The sequence below is a fragment of the Ictalurus punctatus genome, chromosome 6 (genome assembly GCF_001660625.3).
Source record: "Ictalurus punctatus breed USDA103 chromosome 6, Coco_2.0, whole genome shotgun sequence".
Lineage (NCBI taxonomy): Eukaryota > Metazoa > Chordata > Actinopteri > Siluriformes > Ictaluridae > Ictalurus > Ictalurus punctatus.
In genome coordinates this window covers 20243147-20259604 of record NC_030421.2, presented here as the reverse complement: position 1 = coordinate 20259604, position 16458 = coordinate 20243147, and the positions used below count along the sequence as shown (strand labels likewise).

General features: G+C 38.0%; 1 protein-coding gene across 2 annotated transcripts in view; it reads right to left on the bottom strand.

The window, feature by feature from the left end:
* Positions 1-6026: 6026 nt before the first annotated feature.
* ncam2 (neural cell adhesion molecule 2) overlaps positions 6027-16458 on the bottom strand; it is a 214451-nt gene continuing 204019 nt past the window's right edge. Inside the window, exons 16-17 of one of the 2 annotated variants that reach the window (XM_017469130.3) lie at positions 10073-10280; positions 6027-8156 (exon numbers count right to left, since the gene is read on the bottom strand). In XM_017469130.3, coding sequence (XP_017324619.1) covers positions 8042-8156; positions 10073-10280 — 323 coding nt within the window. In that variant the 3' untranslated portion in view covers positions 6027-8041. The remainder of the gene's footprint in view (positions 8157-10072; positions 10281-16458) is intronic. The other variant, XM_017469131.3, reaches the window with a different exon arrangement.

Here is a 16458-nt window from a genome sequence, read left to right as displayed (position 1 = left end):
AGGCTAATCTGGGTGTAAACCAAAAGCGGCCCACATATGTTGCAACAAATGTTTCTCAGTTATCTTAAAACATACTTTGGCCAATTTTGGCAAAGATATGGCACGGTAAGCACTGGCTAATGTGTAATAAAGCCTAAAGTGGCCCACATTTGACATGGCAAATATGGCCCAAATTTTGTTGAACAGTATTAGGCCACTTTAGGTAAAAATGTGGCACAACTGGTACTGGGTAATGTGGGTGTGAGCCTAAATTGGCCCAAATTCAATACAATTCAATTTTATTTGTATAGCACTTTTTACAATGGACATTGTCTCAAAGAAGCTTTACAGAAACATAAACACAGGATACAGATTTTAAATGTGTGAATTTATCCCTAATGAGCAAGCCGGTGGCAACAGTGGCAAGGAAAAACTCTCTAAGATGATATGAGGAAGAAACCTTGAGAGGAACCAGACTCAAAAAGGAGCCCATCCTCATCTGGGTAACAGTGGATAGTGTGAAAGTAAAGGGAAGTTCATTATAGTTTTTATATGAAGTCTGTTTTGTTGAACCAATGTACTGTTCACTAAAGGAGACTTGAGTACAAAATTGTATGTGGTAATTGCAGGCCTAAGGCCATAGCAGCAACCGTAGTTCCAGCACCACAACACAACTGTTCATGTGAAATTGAGGTCCAAAACCATTTCCATGGTACTTCAAGCGGCACCATCCTCAGCAAACTCAGCAATCTCCAGGCTGCACTGCTTGGGGCCATCCTCAGTAGCAGAATGTAGCCTCCAGTTGATGAGAACTCCAACCAGAAGTAGGGCATCGGGATGGATCATTCAGGTCCAGAGAGCAGAAACGGTCAGGATCACAGGCATCTCTGAAATATCATGTTTAGCTTAACAGAAGGAGAGAGGCAGAGGGAGGAAAAGAGAGGGAGAGATTGTTAGGTATGCTTATTATGCGATAATGGACAGGACTGTGTACGTTGCATTAAAAAGTGTATTCATGGTAAGCTTGAGTAAACAACAAATAGGTACCAACAAATAGCCTCCACCTTTTGATCGAAGTAGGCATGGCGGATCGTAAAAGACCAAAATTTCACTCAGGTACTGTGGAACAAGACCATTCAGTGCTTTACAGGTCAATTGTAGTATTTTATAATCAATGCGAAATTTTACTGGGAGCCAATGCAGTGTGGATAAGATAGGGGTGTGTGGTCATATCTTCTGGTTCTGGTAAGGACTCTAGCAGCTGCATTCTGGACTAACTGGAACTTGTTTATGCACCTACTGGAACATCCAGACAGTAAGGCATTACAATAATCCAACCTAGAGATGATGGAAGCTTTAACAAATTTTTCTGCATTGTGTAGTAACATTACATTATTTATCTTAACGATATTTCTGTGATGAAAGAAGGCTATCCTAGTAATATTATCTACATAAGCATCAAATGAAAGACCGGAGTCAGTAATCACACTAAGGTCTTTTACTACAACAAATGATGAAACAGAAAGGCCATTCAGAGTTACTATGTAATCAGAAAGCTTACTTCTAGCTGCACGTGGTCCTAATAGAAGTACTTCTGTCTTGTCAGAATTTAGTACAAGGAAGTTACTAAGCATCCAGTGTCTAATGTCCTTTACACATTCCTCAACTTTATTAAGCTGCTGTCTGCCTTCTGGCTTCGCAGAAACATACAACTTTGTGTCATCAGCATAACAGTGGAAGCTAATTCCATGTTTACAAATAATTTGACCCAGAGGTAGCGTATATAAAGTAAAAAGCAATGGGCCTAAAACAGAACCTTGTGGAACACCAAACTTTATCTTGGTATGCGTGGAGAAGTCTCCATTTACATCTATGCAATTAGTCAAATAAGACCTGAGCCAGGAGAGGGCAGTTCCCTTAATGCCAACAACACTTTCTAGTCTATCAAGGAGAATAGTATGATCAATGGTATCAAAAGCTGCACTAAGGTCAAGTAACACAAGCAAGGAGACACAACCCTGATCAGAGGCCAGTAGTAGGTCATTTACTATTTTAACCAGTGCTGTCTCGGTGCTATGATGAGGCCTAAATCCTGACTGATACATGAATATTATTGAATATAATATATTGAATATTATTCCTATACAGGTACGAGCATAGCTGCTGTGCTACAACCTTTTCCAATATCTTGGAGATAAAGGGCAGATTTGATATAGGTCTATAGCTGGACAACTGGCAGGGGTCGAGGTCAGGTTTTTTAATCAATGGTTTAATAACTGCTAGTTTAAATGATTTAGGTACATAACCAGTGCTAAGGGAAGAATTGATTATTTTTAGAAGAAGTTCAATTACCTCTGGAATGATCTGTTTAAAGAAACATGTAGGTAAGGGATCAAGTATGCAAGTTGATGATATTGATGACTAGATTAATGAAATTAGCTAGAAGTGAAACATTCTAATCGTTGATCTGATATTGCTATATTATAATCTACAAGGTTAATTATAAGACTGCCTGATTTTAAATTAATAGTCTGAATTTCATGTCTAAAATTGTCAATTTTTCTATGAAAAAAATTCATGAAATCATCGCTACTATATAATGATTGTGTGCCTGTTTCTGTGGTAGATTTATTCCTAGTTATCTTTGCTACTTTATTGAATAGATATCTAGGATTGTTTCTTCTATTAGGGTGGAGACATTGACTGATCTAGCGGTACTAAGAGATTCTCTATAGTTCAAGAGACTCTCCTTTCAATTCAATTCAATTCAATTTTATTTGTATAGCACATTTTACAACAGTCATTGTCTCAAAGCAGCTTTACAGAAATATATAAACACAGGATACAGATTTTAAATGTGTGAATTTATCCCAATTGAGCAAGCTGGTGGCGACAGTGGCAAGGAAAAACTCCCTAAGATGTTAAGAGGAAGAAACCTTGAGAGGAACCAGACCCAGAACCTTTCAAGCTGTTTGAAATGCTACCAATTACCGAGCCAAGGCATACCCAAAGTAAAATTAAAGCTGTTCTTGAACCATTTGGAGTACATGCATGGTTTTGATCTCTTTTGAAAGGTGGACTAAATATTTTTAAATAATTGGATTGTTTGGACCTTTGCCATTGTAGGAAGACTGTTTTTGTCAGAACGTTATGAATCAGTGGACTACTATGAGACTTCATATGAGGTGAGTTGTCTCCGTTTCGTGTTTGTTTGTATATCAGTGGTCTGACAAAGACATTGATTGTAGCTGCTCTTGTAACTGTATCTCAAAATGGTTTTATTAATCAAATCTTAGCTTTCCAAAGATATGCGTACCTTTGTACACACAGAAGCTGTGTAGATAGTATAGATTTGCTTATAACGTGGTGCTGGTGGGCGGACTGAATTTTAACAGGCTAAAGTATATGACGGCAAGATGGTTGATATTCTCTAAAATTATTGATATTAGTATATGTTTCATCATAAAATTTTGAGCAATGTCTTCTATATTAGCCTCCTCACTTATGTTCTGCTTGGGTTCAAATTGAAAAGGCTGAAGACATGTTTATATTGCTGTAGGGTCGCTGGAGAATCAAGATCTCTACCCAGTCACTACCCAGAATTCATTGTGATGTAAACAGCAATAGCGGCCTACGAGTGCAAGGATTTTTATTATTTAAAACAAAACTGACATCTAGAGTGTTTTTGTATAATGGATTTATATAGCGGATGTCAGTGTTAATCTAATATGCCATACAAGTTTTCATAGTCGGGGTTCCCTGTAAAGAAACTGTTCATCCATACAGACTTTGCGAAGTATAGGCTCATTTACCATTGTCTCTGTCTAAACCAAACCAGTTTCTGTTTTTGTTTCTCTGGTTTTGATTCTGTTTTGCCCTCGACTTTAATGATCTGCTTAACCTGTTCCTGTCTATTTGCATTTACCTGACCTTTGCGTGTCTTCATTTTTGATCTTTGCCCTGAGTTTTCGATTGTTGTTTTCTCATTAAAGCTGCCATACCTGCAATTGCTTCCGTCTCAGCCTCCATTATATGACAATGCAACACAGCTGGTACATGTGACATATCAGTTGTGGATTGGCCTGGATAAGAATTCTATTCAGGAAAATTCTCGTGCTAAAAGGAGAATTGTTACAATCATTTTTTATTATTATTCTTTTGAGCATTTCTGCTTTAGACAGGCACAGTGGAGAGAAACAGAAGATACTATGTGTTGAATGCTGTTGATGCAGAATTCACTTACTTACAGTGTCATTGATATTCAGTCCATGAGTCACCAAAGTTTTAATGGCACAGCACACACACACACACACACACACACACACACACACACATTATGCACATGCCTCCATGATTTCATATAAGGCTGAGATTACTATATATATATATATATATATATATATATATATATATATATATATATATATATATATATATATACATTTTGTGGCCCAGATAAGGTGCAGTTATGGATTATTTGGTTTGTTCTTGGCTGACATGTGGCCATGCTGCGACCTGCTTGTGGCTCAGATCGGGTAAACATGACCAGACCGTCAAAGTGCTATAATTCCATGTGCCCTGACTACTGAACTAGGGAGCTGGTTGAGACATACCCAGGGTTAGATGTTAGCGTGCTAACTAAACAGCAGCAAATGAAAATTCTCTGATTGCCTTTATCTCACCCAATGTAACCTAGATTTAAATGCTTACTATACAGAAACTCTCTTTCTCTCTCTCTCTCTCTCTCTCTCTCTCTCTCTCTCTCTCTCTCTCTCTCTCTCCATATTGGTTTTTCTTCCTGTCAGGCACAGCATAGTTCTTTCACAGTTCTTTCAACTGGGAAGGGGGTGTATGTGTGTGTGTGTGTGTGTGTGTGTGTGTGTGTGTGTGTGTGTGTGTGTGTGTGTGTGGTGACATTTTTCGTATCTGAGTTGGTGTATGATGTGTATGTACAAAATTCCTGCCAAATCCAACTGACACAAAGCTGACTATAAATTACTTTTTATAGAATTGTCAGTGTGACTCACACAGCAGCTCAAGAACATGATACATATTTTATCTGTCTTTTCTTCCCTGACTCAGGTCCCCCCCCCCCCCCATACACTGTAGTTTTAAGAAAACTTCTAGTTTGGAGGCCTTTCAGCCATAGTATACTATATGTCCAACATTTATTAAAAATAAGGTAAAAATAAATAAAAGCACAAAATAAAATACAGGGTATCCCATACATAGGGGAACTTTTAGCTAAATGTCTTCCAAATTTTTTTATACTTAGTTTATATAGTATATATATATATATTCCTTTGACAAAAGAAGAACGTATTGAAATCATTCTCATGGCTGGATTGGGAAGCGGTCACAAGGTTGTGATGACAAGCACATCACACACGGCACTGTTCCCATACTTATTAACAAATTCATAAAGATTGGAGGTCTTGCAGACCAACTGAGAAGTGGACGTCCACAAACAACCGACTGGTGCTGGCAAACATTGTTCACTATGTATGGAGACTTTTGGGACAGCCTGTAGAATTCCATATATATACTTGCTGTATTCTCCCCTAACCCCTTAATGAAGCTTGGCACAGATGAGTACTGATTAAGCATACTGACGCATATTAAGTTTTGTCAAAATTATAACAATAAAAATCATGCCATTAAAATATTTTGTCCATACTACCCTTTCATATAAATGAATGCATGCTGTATACTAGAAATCGGAGGGTACTGTTAAATTGGTTATATCTCTGATAATAATGATGCCTTTCATATTTTTGATCCTGCTAGCACACTGATTTTCTAATAGTGTTACACCTTCCTTTATCTTTAGTCTATGGATTTTTATATACTCCTTGACCTTTTAAGCTTGACCTCACCAAAGTTTAAATCCTAGTTATCTATGCTGACAAGATCCTTTGTAAATGTTACACTTTGAATCCCCTGCTGTTTATGGACTTAACCTTGAGGTGTGGTGAGAGCTGATAGCTCATAAAGGAGACACATTATTATTTTTTTTAATATCAGGACACTTTTATTTACAGCTGAAAATTACACTGGATTACAAGAGCTCCACAAGTATGGTTGGGTTTATGGATGATCCCACCCCACCCCCCTTCCCCGAGTAGCAGACAAGCTGAAAGTAAACAAACAACTTTTCAGTACTTTTATTTGGGCTGATACTGAGGAGGTTGTAATACTGCAGCACAGGTGTAACTCAGAACACTGTGTGGCCTTCAGAGAACGCATCTGGATGAATGAAACATGACACTGTCTGATTAAGATTCAGCAAAAAGTGATTTCAAAAGGCCTAATAAGAATTTTAACTGGTAGACTGTGACCAGCTTACACATTCCAAACATTTTATGGGTGGAGATATTAACCTAAGATCACTGAGTGGAACTCGGGGCCAGTTGCACCAAGTGAATATAGGTTTGATTAGTAAGTTAGGGTGTAAAATGAGTCCTAAATCATAGGTTGAAAGTAGCATGGGGATGTAGATTTGTTTACTGGATCTGTGAATACCTGGGTATATGATGTTTCTCAGTCCTCATTACTCCTCAGTTACATATTTCAAATGACATATGATGGACATACTGTCATTCTGGACTCTATAGAGCTGCATGTATATTTATCTTTCATGTTTGTTTATTTGTAGACTGTCCCGCCTAATGAGACATGAGTCAGAATCTGGTAAAGCTTGTTTAAGGATTTATGGAGAAACACTGCAAATCATAAGGAACAGATTATGCACATACAGTACAGTAGCCAGCAATGAAGAAAGGACCCAGGGCTGCAGGAAATAATACCTGTCTTTCTGTCAAACTGTCACAGTCAAGCCCTATTATGAAAATATTAACAAGGAATGCCAACAAGCAATGCAGGTGTTATGCAAATAGTTCAAAGACTATGTTACACAAATACATGTCATGAATGGTGCCTTTGTTCCCATCATCTGTAAACGTAATATTATGTATTTACACTGAAATGCATGTGCAGATCATATTTTCATCACCTTCATATGTTCACTAAATCTATACTCTCAAACTGACATACTTTACATACTTAAAGTGTTTGCAATTCATATTCATCCTTTATACTTTCTCTTTTATTTGACATTTTTCACACTGTACCACAACATACTGCCACAAGGTCATTCACTTCCACATACAGTTCTGCTCATGTGTGCGTGCTCACACACACACACACACACACACACACACACACACACACACACACACACACATATATACACATTCAGAAATGACAGGCAATACGAAATAACAAAAATGATACCTCAACAATACAGAAATAGGTGATTTCTATTTTCTGTGCTGGGATCCATTTCACACAGATCGCAGTTTGAAATACTGTCTTTTTCGAATGGAAATGGATAAAGTTTTCATTTCAGTGCAAGAGTATGGACATGGGGAAGTGTGGACAAAGCCAGTGAATGCTATAAAGGGAGTCTCAAGTTCGTGTCTCTCTAATGTCACAGCTGTAACGTTCTAATAAACACTACTGTTCGAGGTTGATGCTGCACAGTGGCCAAAAGGCAAGAACAGAAATACACTAATTACCCAATACCACAACACACATATAAGCCCACACAGAGGTCAGACTGTGACATGATACAATCTATTCCTTTGTGGATGAATAGCGTGTTTGTGCATATGAACTCTCTCTGGAAAACAGAAGTGCTTGTGGTTTCGAGCTTGGGGTGAGAGAAAGAGTAGGGAAAAAAACACATATCAAACCGCTTCCGGTAACAGAGAATCACACGCAAAGCTTCAGCCTTTAAAAGAAAGAACAACAATCACAGATAAACAAAAGCCTTTCTGTAGAGAGGCCTCCTCTGAAAGATGTATCACAAAACAACTGCTGTGTAGCGTTTCCTTTTTTCATATGTACACAGTTTCTTTGTGGATCCCTCTGACAATCAGTCTCTAGCAAGGGACTTGTTCAGCCATGTTCTTGTTTGTTTTCTCATTAGCTTGCTGGGTTTTTGCTGTTTTGGTGTCTGGGTAGCTTGTGCCAATCCCCGAAGTGCTCAGCAGCTGCTCCATTACGCTTTGCTGTCATCCGGCGTCGTGTGTAGGCTGTTGTCACCATGAACTTTAATCTCAATCGTATCCGGTTTAAGGGAATCTTTGCCATTCTCCTCTTTTAGTGGCAGCTTCCTGGAGAGAGAGAACAAAGGTACCGCACATGCCACAGGTCAATTTCAACTAAAACAATAATCCTTAATATGGACATAATCAGACAGATTTGTTATTGTATGTATATTGTACTTGGTTACTGTACTTAACACTGGTTTGTACTTTACCTCAGTTTTTCTTTGGCCTAATACTTTAGACTTACTTAAGTAACATCTAAAGATAAACTTTGCATAAAGGAAAAAGAAAAAAAATTCTAGTTCCTACTCATGACTTTTTCCAGCACTACATCACTACATTTGTCTATAATCATATATTCATAAGATCATAAGGTGGCCTTTCAGCATCAGACAGCTTTAAGGTTGCAATCTAAATTCCTAACAAATCTAAACTTGAACAGATGTGAAAGCAAGAGTCAGATAAAATACGCATTTTTCAAATAACCATTACTGTAATCTATCTTTTGCTTGGTATTTATCAAGGCAACCTTTTAGCATTAATTAGTTTTTACGATCAAGATTCATTATAATGCTAACTAATAAGTATATAACCTAACACATGATTCAGATTGAACAGATAATGCATTTAAAACAAATACAAATACAGATATGAATAGGAAGCACACAATTCCTTTTATTTATTTATTCATTCATTTATTTATCCCCAGAAATCTTCATGTTGAGAAAAGATGTGTGCAATGGAGAAAGGATTCTGAAAGACAAAACTAAAAACTAATGTTTTCCCATGGTCTCAAGTTCTTTGGTGAAAGAGGCATAATTTACCATCCGTAAGTAAAATCAGTGTGTGGTGTGCAGCAAATGTCTTTTTTAATTTTTAAATCTGTCTTGTACTTTTACGATCATACTATGTACTTTTCAGAGTTTATACTTTTCTACTTACACTTGACTGATGAAACATTTAGCAGAGTATTACATTACATGAGTAACTGCACTCTTACTTGATTAAAGAATTTGTGAAATATGTCTGCACATGACACTAAATTGATTTCAGGGTAATTATGTTGAGACGTGGGACATGTAGTGTTTTCGCATTTGTATGCTGTATGGTGATATTCTGAGGAAGTGTGTGGCCTTATGGATTGCAGAGAATGAAGTGCGACAGTTTTATCACATTCTGTTTTTTTTTTTTTCTGTCTGGAAGCCAGCCTTTCTGTTCACAAGGAGCATCTCAGTTCTAACAAGGTTATTAGAGGGAAGCTTTAGGACAGTGAAGAATCAGAAGGGGCCTATCTAGCCATCCCACAGTCTGTGTTAGAGAGTATCAAAGAAGTCTTTTAAAGCCCTGCTACTTGTTATTGGAACTGAAGGCAATCTTGCCCCCTAATCCTTCTGAACTCATAGCCAAGCAAACGTGACAGGATTTGATTCTCAGCTGCTAGAGGACGTCTCACAGACACATTACATGACTGAAGAACAGACACTTCTTCAGCAGCAGACATGAAGAAGTTAGATAAAGCACCTCCACAAAAGGTCAGAGTCTCGCTAGAATGAACATATTTCCTCTGGGCCATCCCATAGATACACAGCTTATGTCATATCATGGAACAAAATGTGACTTGTGTAAGGAAGATCCTGCTGTTTTGTTCCACATTGTTGCTTGCAGTTTATAATAAACATATTACTTGTTTGTGAGGAAGATCCTGCTGTTATGTTCCACATTGTGGCTAGCGGCATGTAATAAATGTTTTACTTACTTTCCATCAGACAGTAGTGCAGAGCATGAAAATGAGAATGAAGTAAATTGAATAGAACAATGGAGACAGTGTAACGTAAAAAAGAAGTTAAGGCAAATAAACACATAAATAATAAATCACCTACTTGAAGAGCTGAAAAAAACACCCCAGCAAGTGAATAGATGAGTGAGCAGAGACAAAGCACAAATCATTCAATACAAAACACAAATCCTTCAGGGACACTCACAGATAGGCAGCCTTGCCTTCCTCCATGTCTTTGCTCTTGCCACTGGTGGCAGTCTTCTTGCTGCACAGCTTACGGGTGATGCACATGAGCAGTCCACACTGGCGCAGGAAGAAACAGCTGATGTCCACCAGCACGAGCAACAGTAGCAGTCCTGCCATGCCCAATCCCACTACTGCACCCAAACCGAGGCTGCTGAACAGGGAGTCTGCTGAGACAGGAGACACACAACACCATCAGCTACACATGCACTCACACCCAACACCACACTGAACAGATCTTAGAGTGAAGCCAGCTTAAAGCTCATAACCAAAGCAATGGACACATTACGGTCATCAGTGCATAAATGAATCAATATGGAATGATTGTGTCCTACCAGTGGTTGGTATTAACTAACAACTGACAAGTACACTCGCCGACCACTTTATTAGGAACACATGTACATCTGCGCATTCATGCAGTTATCTAATCAGCCAATCATGTGGCAGAAACACAATACGAAATAATTTTGCAGATACAGGTCAAGAGCTTCAGTTAATGTTCACATCAAACTTGTTTTTTTTGATGTGACATTGTGTTTTCTTTTTGACTTTGATAATGGGATGGATGTTGGTAGCAGAAGGGCTGGTTTGAATATTTTAGATACTACTGATTCAGATATTGCTGAAGACTAGAAAAAGACCAGGTGATTTTTTTTGTCCAGTTTTGGTGAGGCTATGTCCAGGCCTCAGATTCTTGTTCTTGACTTACAGGAGTGGAACCCAATGTGTTCTTCTACTTTTGTAGCTCATCCACCTCAAGGTTTAATGTTTTGTGCATGCTGAGATGCTTTTATGCTCACCACAGTGATTATTTGCAGGTCCTGGCAGGTCGAACCAATCTGGCCATTTCACTTTGACCTCTCTTATCAACAAGGCATTTCCACCCACAGAACCATTTTGTGTAAACTCTTAAGACCGCTGTGTGTGAAATTCCCAGGAGATCAACAGTTTCTGAAACACTCAAACCAGCCCTTCGGGTACCAACATCCATGCCGCGATGAAAGTCACATAGATCACATTCTTTCTTTATTTTGATGTTTGATGTGAACATTACCCGAAGCTCTTGAAATGTATGTGCATTATATTTTGCACTCAGTCGCTGCCATATGATTGGTTGATTAGATAACTGCATGAATGTGCAGTTGTGCATATGTTCCTAATAAAGTGGACAGTGAGTATATACCAACTATCTTTTGAACTTAACTCTTAGCAGATTCCCATTAAACACACTAAGTATAACCCAGTGCTAGACAATCTCATTATTAATGACGAAAAATAATGCTTGTAATGCTAGCTCTGTTTTTGAAGATAGGGTAATATAGGGCTAGAGGCACTAAGAACAAGAAACAAGGTTTGCCATTGCCCAAAGCCTGCACTTACTGTTTCATCTGTATTAATTACGAAGAAAACAAGAGAAATAATTGAGTAAATAATTAATAATGGAGTAAGTATCAGTGTAGCTGTGCCATGAAGGGATATTTAATAGTGTTGGATCGTGGGAAACCTACACCACTTTATATAAATGCAATGTACATGTTTACATAATTGCTTATGAGACATGCCTAAACTGCATTTATCATTAATTTTAAGCTGCACAATGTTAAAAAATGAACCATGCTACATTATATTGAGTTTGAATATAAAATCTCAAAGTCATGCAGATTGACTGGCATGAAAAGGCTGACAGGTAAAAGGCTGATGCTACATAGGAGCCTCATGGGAATTGAGGTAATGTTTGTAAAGGCATTCAAAGATAGAAATCCATCTCAAAATAACATTTTGAGGCCATTCTCTGGGCCTAAACATATCAATCACCCAGGCTGCTGAGAGCTGTGCTGCCATTAACTTAATATTCCATCCATCTATAGGCAGACATACTATCCAGAAATAATGATGGTGAATTTGATAAAGAGAGAGATTTAGAAGAAGAAAGAGTGTTAGGTGAGTGGAGTGGAGTGCTTCAGAAGAAACCTGGCGTACATCAACACTTAAGGATGCACATGGTCTTGAGGTAAAATGGTATAAAAATGTAAAGAAAATGATAGGCATATCCACAGTTAATCAGTAATAATAATAAAAAAAGTGTTTTTACAGGATGTGTTTTTTGTCTAGTCTAGTTCTTCAGTATGAGCTTAAATGCGGCTACCCAGCACTGCATTGTAAATAATGGGAGTATATTGCATGCCCAGGCTTGGGGAGTAACGGAATACATGTAATGGCATTACGTAATCAGGATACAAAAACTGGTAACTGAAAATCCGTTGCAGTTACCTCAAAAAGCAAAGTAACCAGATTTCAGGAACATTTAGTAAAAAAGGGAACACTATCAGGATGAATTTTTTTCATTTAAAACCAAAGAAATTAATATTTTGACATAACACAGCTGCTTGATTATAGTTCTGGTTCTCACTTGCCAGTCTTGGCTCATGTGAGCAACCTCCTGTTGCATGCATGAATCAATTTTGTGCAAAGGTAATTTGGTAGAAATTAGCACACATTGTTCTCTGAAATGCTTTTTTTAGGGTGACCATACGTCCTCCTTTTCTCGGACCTTAAAAAAGCATCCGGGCCAGGATCTCTAAATTTCAGAAAACATCTGGGATTCAGCTTTAGTTTCATTATGACGTGCTTATGGTCTAATACTGCAACACATGTGCGCATCTTTGCTTTGCTTTAACCCCTCTCTGTAATTCTCACCTTCTCGCACACCAATTGGTCGATTATGAAAGGCTTGCAGCAACTATTGGGCAAATTCTTACTTCTCAACCATTAGCCTATTCTCAATGAACATGCAAAGATGAAGCACTGTTGTGTATGGCATCAAACAGTTGCTTGACAATAGCAGCAAATGAAGCTGTCCTGTGTCGAAACAATGCCCGTGGCCATGTAAGGTCAATTTTAATATCATGTTGTCACATTGCTTCACATTACATGGCCATTCAAATGTATGAATGATGGCAGAAGGTACACCCGTGGCATCTAATATTTTATTTTATTCCATGGACGTTCAAAAGAATGTAGGAATTTATATATATTTATGTGATCCTAATAGTGCTAATAGTGTGTCATTTCCAGTGTGTTAAAATCTACATTCATACTAACAGATTTTGAACACTGTTAAGACATGAAAAAGATTATGGTCACCCTAACTTTTGTGATGTAATGTTACTCACATCAGAGACAGTGATCTTTTATTTATTTATTTATTTATTTATTTATTTATTTATTTAAAACAAATCCAAACTTTGAACATCTTTTTCAGCTCTAAATAAAAATATTTTAGATCATATTGCTTTTCTCTTGACTTTATTTACATATGTGACCTTGAAGTAATCCAAAAATAATCTGATTACATTACCTACATATTGTGATACTTGGATTACGTTACTGACAACATTTTTTATGAAGTAATTTGTAACTGTAATGGAATACATTTTTAAAGTAACCCTTCCAACCCTGTGCACGCACTCGGACACTTCAGATCTTAGACAGGTTTTCATATTTGATGTATGATGTAACCATCTCCTCAGTGCCTTACAGGGCAGTGCATTCATTTTTCTACATCTTTTCCCCTCTGAAGAATGTGTCCCTGTTCTTTAAACTGATTTGTTGTTGATTTATAATGTCATTAGCGGCTCAATATAGCATCTCGTTAATATTACTTATCCTGAAGTTCCACAAATGGGTGTGATTCGTCTGCATCTGGGTTCAACGCACTCAATTAATTAACTCTGAGTGGTAATTGAGTCTTAGCGATGAGCAGCAATAATTCAGGCTCGATTGATCGTGCCTGGCTGGAACCTTCACACTAAGCGGAGGTCTTTGGGTGGGCACGTAGTTTCTGATTGACAGACTAATGATCCATATAATCATGCATAAGGCTTAATGACTGTTACAGTGACACATTACTATGGAGGATGTAAAAAAAAAGAAGTTTGGAGCTTTGGAAACACTGACACTTCTTAATGCTGATAAAAAAAGGTTAGTGATCTCAAGCTGACCTCAATCATAAGTTTACTCTTATATTCTTTGTGATACTAAAATGTCAGTTAATAAACATTTTATTTGTTCGTTCTTTTATTCATTAATTCATCTCCAGTAACAGCTTTATCCTCGTGGATCCTGAGCCAATCCCAGGAACACTGGGTGTGAGGTGGAATTCACCCCGGAGGGGATATCAGTCCATGCACACACGTTTACACACACAGACACCTACAGACAGTTTAGGGTAGCTAATCCATCTACCAGCATGATTTCTGGAAGCAAGTGGAAATGGAAAAGCTGGAGGTAACCCATGCAGATACAGAGAGAACATGCAAAACTCCACGCAGGCAAAAACCTGACCTCAGGATTGAACCAGGGACCCTGGAGCTGTGAGGCAGCCCTGCTATCTACTATGCCAGCACACCACTCTGAGTATATTCATGTGCATATTATTAACTGCCATTTAATTATAGTTAAAAGCTATCTATTTTCTGCCTAATAAGAACAAGGCGGGCATGTCAGAGTGGTATCTCTCTGGCAATGTAAACAACTCAACATTGCTACAAATGAAAGTAGGAACATTTCCACATTTCAACATTTTTGTTGATGTACAGTACATATTTAAAAGGGCATGCCTCTCGCAAACACCAGCAAATAGGGTGTGATTGTGGTCTGTGTGCTGTACTATGCCACTAGTAACTAGTTTAAAAAGCCACACTGATTAGCATAGAAATATATGGCAATAGTGCTGAAGAAGAATGAATTATATTGCACATAGCCAGCTATATGATAGATACAGGGGAAAATATACCCTCCTTCAGTTCTATGTTTTTATTTATCAGGGCCTAAATAACAATTGAGTGGTCCTCACCACCAAACAAAAAATATATACAGTACTCAGCGTAAATGAGTGCACCCCCTTTGAAAATTAAGATTTTTAGCTATTTCTCAGTGAACACCAGCTAAATTTAGCTTAATTTTGACAAAACAGTTTTATTAAACATTTGTTTTTATTAAGAACATAAAAGGTTGGTCACCAACATCATTAGGATAAGAATATCCCACTCCCATTGCAATATTTGCACATTCCTGCATTGACTGTGTTGCATTTATTGCTGCAATTTACTGTATTGCGTTTTTTGCTGCTACCGTACTTTTTTTACTACGTACTTTGGCTCCTATTGTTTGTACTTCCTGTAATATTGGACACTTCCACACTGAAACTGTGTACTGGTCGGCGCTACACTGTCACTTACTGTGCCTATTGTCCTATTTTAGTAGTATTGTACTGTCCTGTGTAGATTGCAAACGTTTGCACATGCACTTTATGTAAAAAAGTGTAGATCTTATTTAGTTCTGTGTTGTCTCATGTAGTTAGTGTGTTGTTTTATGTAGCACCATGGTCTTGGAGGAATGTTGTTTCGTTTCACTGTGTACTCTACCAACTGTATCCATATGGTTGAAATGACAATAAAGCCACTTGAATTTGAACTTGAAAATATTACATTTTATTCATTATTATGAAGTGTAGCAAAAATCAATAAACCCTCTTCTAAATTCTACCAAATCTAATATTTTGTATGGCCTCCATGATTTTTCTTCTGGACATAGAGTGAACAAGTTGGTGACATACTGCCACGTCTATCTTTTTCCATTTTTGGAGAACGAGCTCTTTCAGCACTTGGATGCTGGAGGGAGAATGATGCTCGACCCGTCTTTTCAGAACTCCTCATAGGCATTCTATTGGGTTGAGGTCGGGTGACATACTTGGCCACTGAATCTCTTTCTTCCTCAGAAATGCAGCAGTCTCCTTGAATGTATGTTTAGGGTCATTATCATGTTGAAAAGAGTGCCTGGCGACCCAGGGTGCGGAGAGATGGTTGCATCTTTCAGTATTTCGCACTACATCTGTGAATTCATGATGCCATCAATGAAGTGCAATTCCATGACACATGCAGCACTCATACAACCCCACAGAAGAACACTGCTACCGCCATGCTTTACTGTGGGTTCCATGAATTTTTCATTGTACTCTTCCCTCTTGCGACGCTATACAGTTTGGATGCCATCAGTTCTAAAAAGATTGACCTTTGTCTCATCAGACCAAAGTATGGAGTCCCAGTATTCTTCACCTTTGTCAACATGGGCCCTGGCAAATGATAAAAGGGCTTTTTTGTGCATGGGCTTTTTTGTGCATGGGCTTTAGCAGTGGCTTCCTGGTGGACAACACCCTTGCATGCCACAATACAGCATACGTTGTATCATGTCACACGAAAGAGTCACCCAAGTTTGGCTCTCTACAGCTTTAGCTAACTGTGATGAACTTGCATGGTGATTTTCCTCATCTCAACGTCTTAGCTTCCG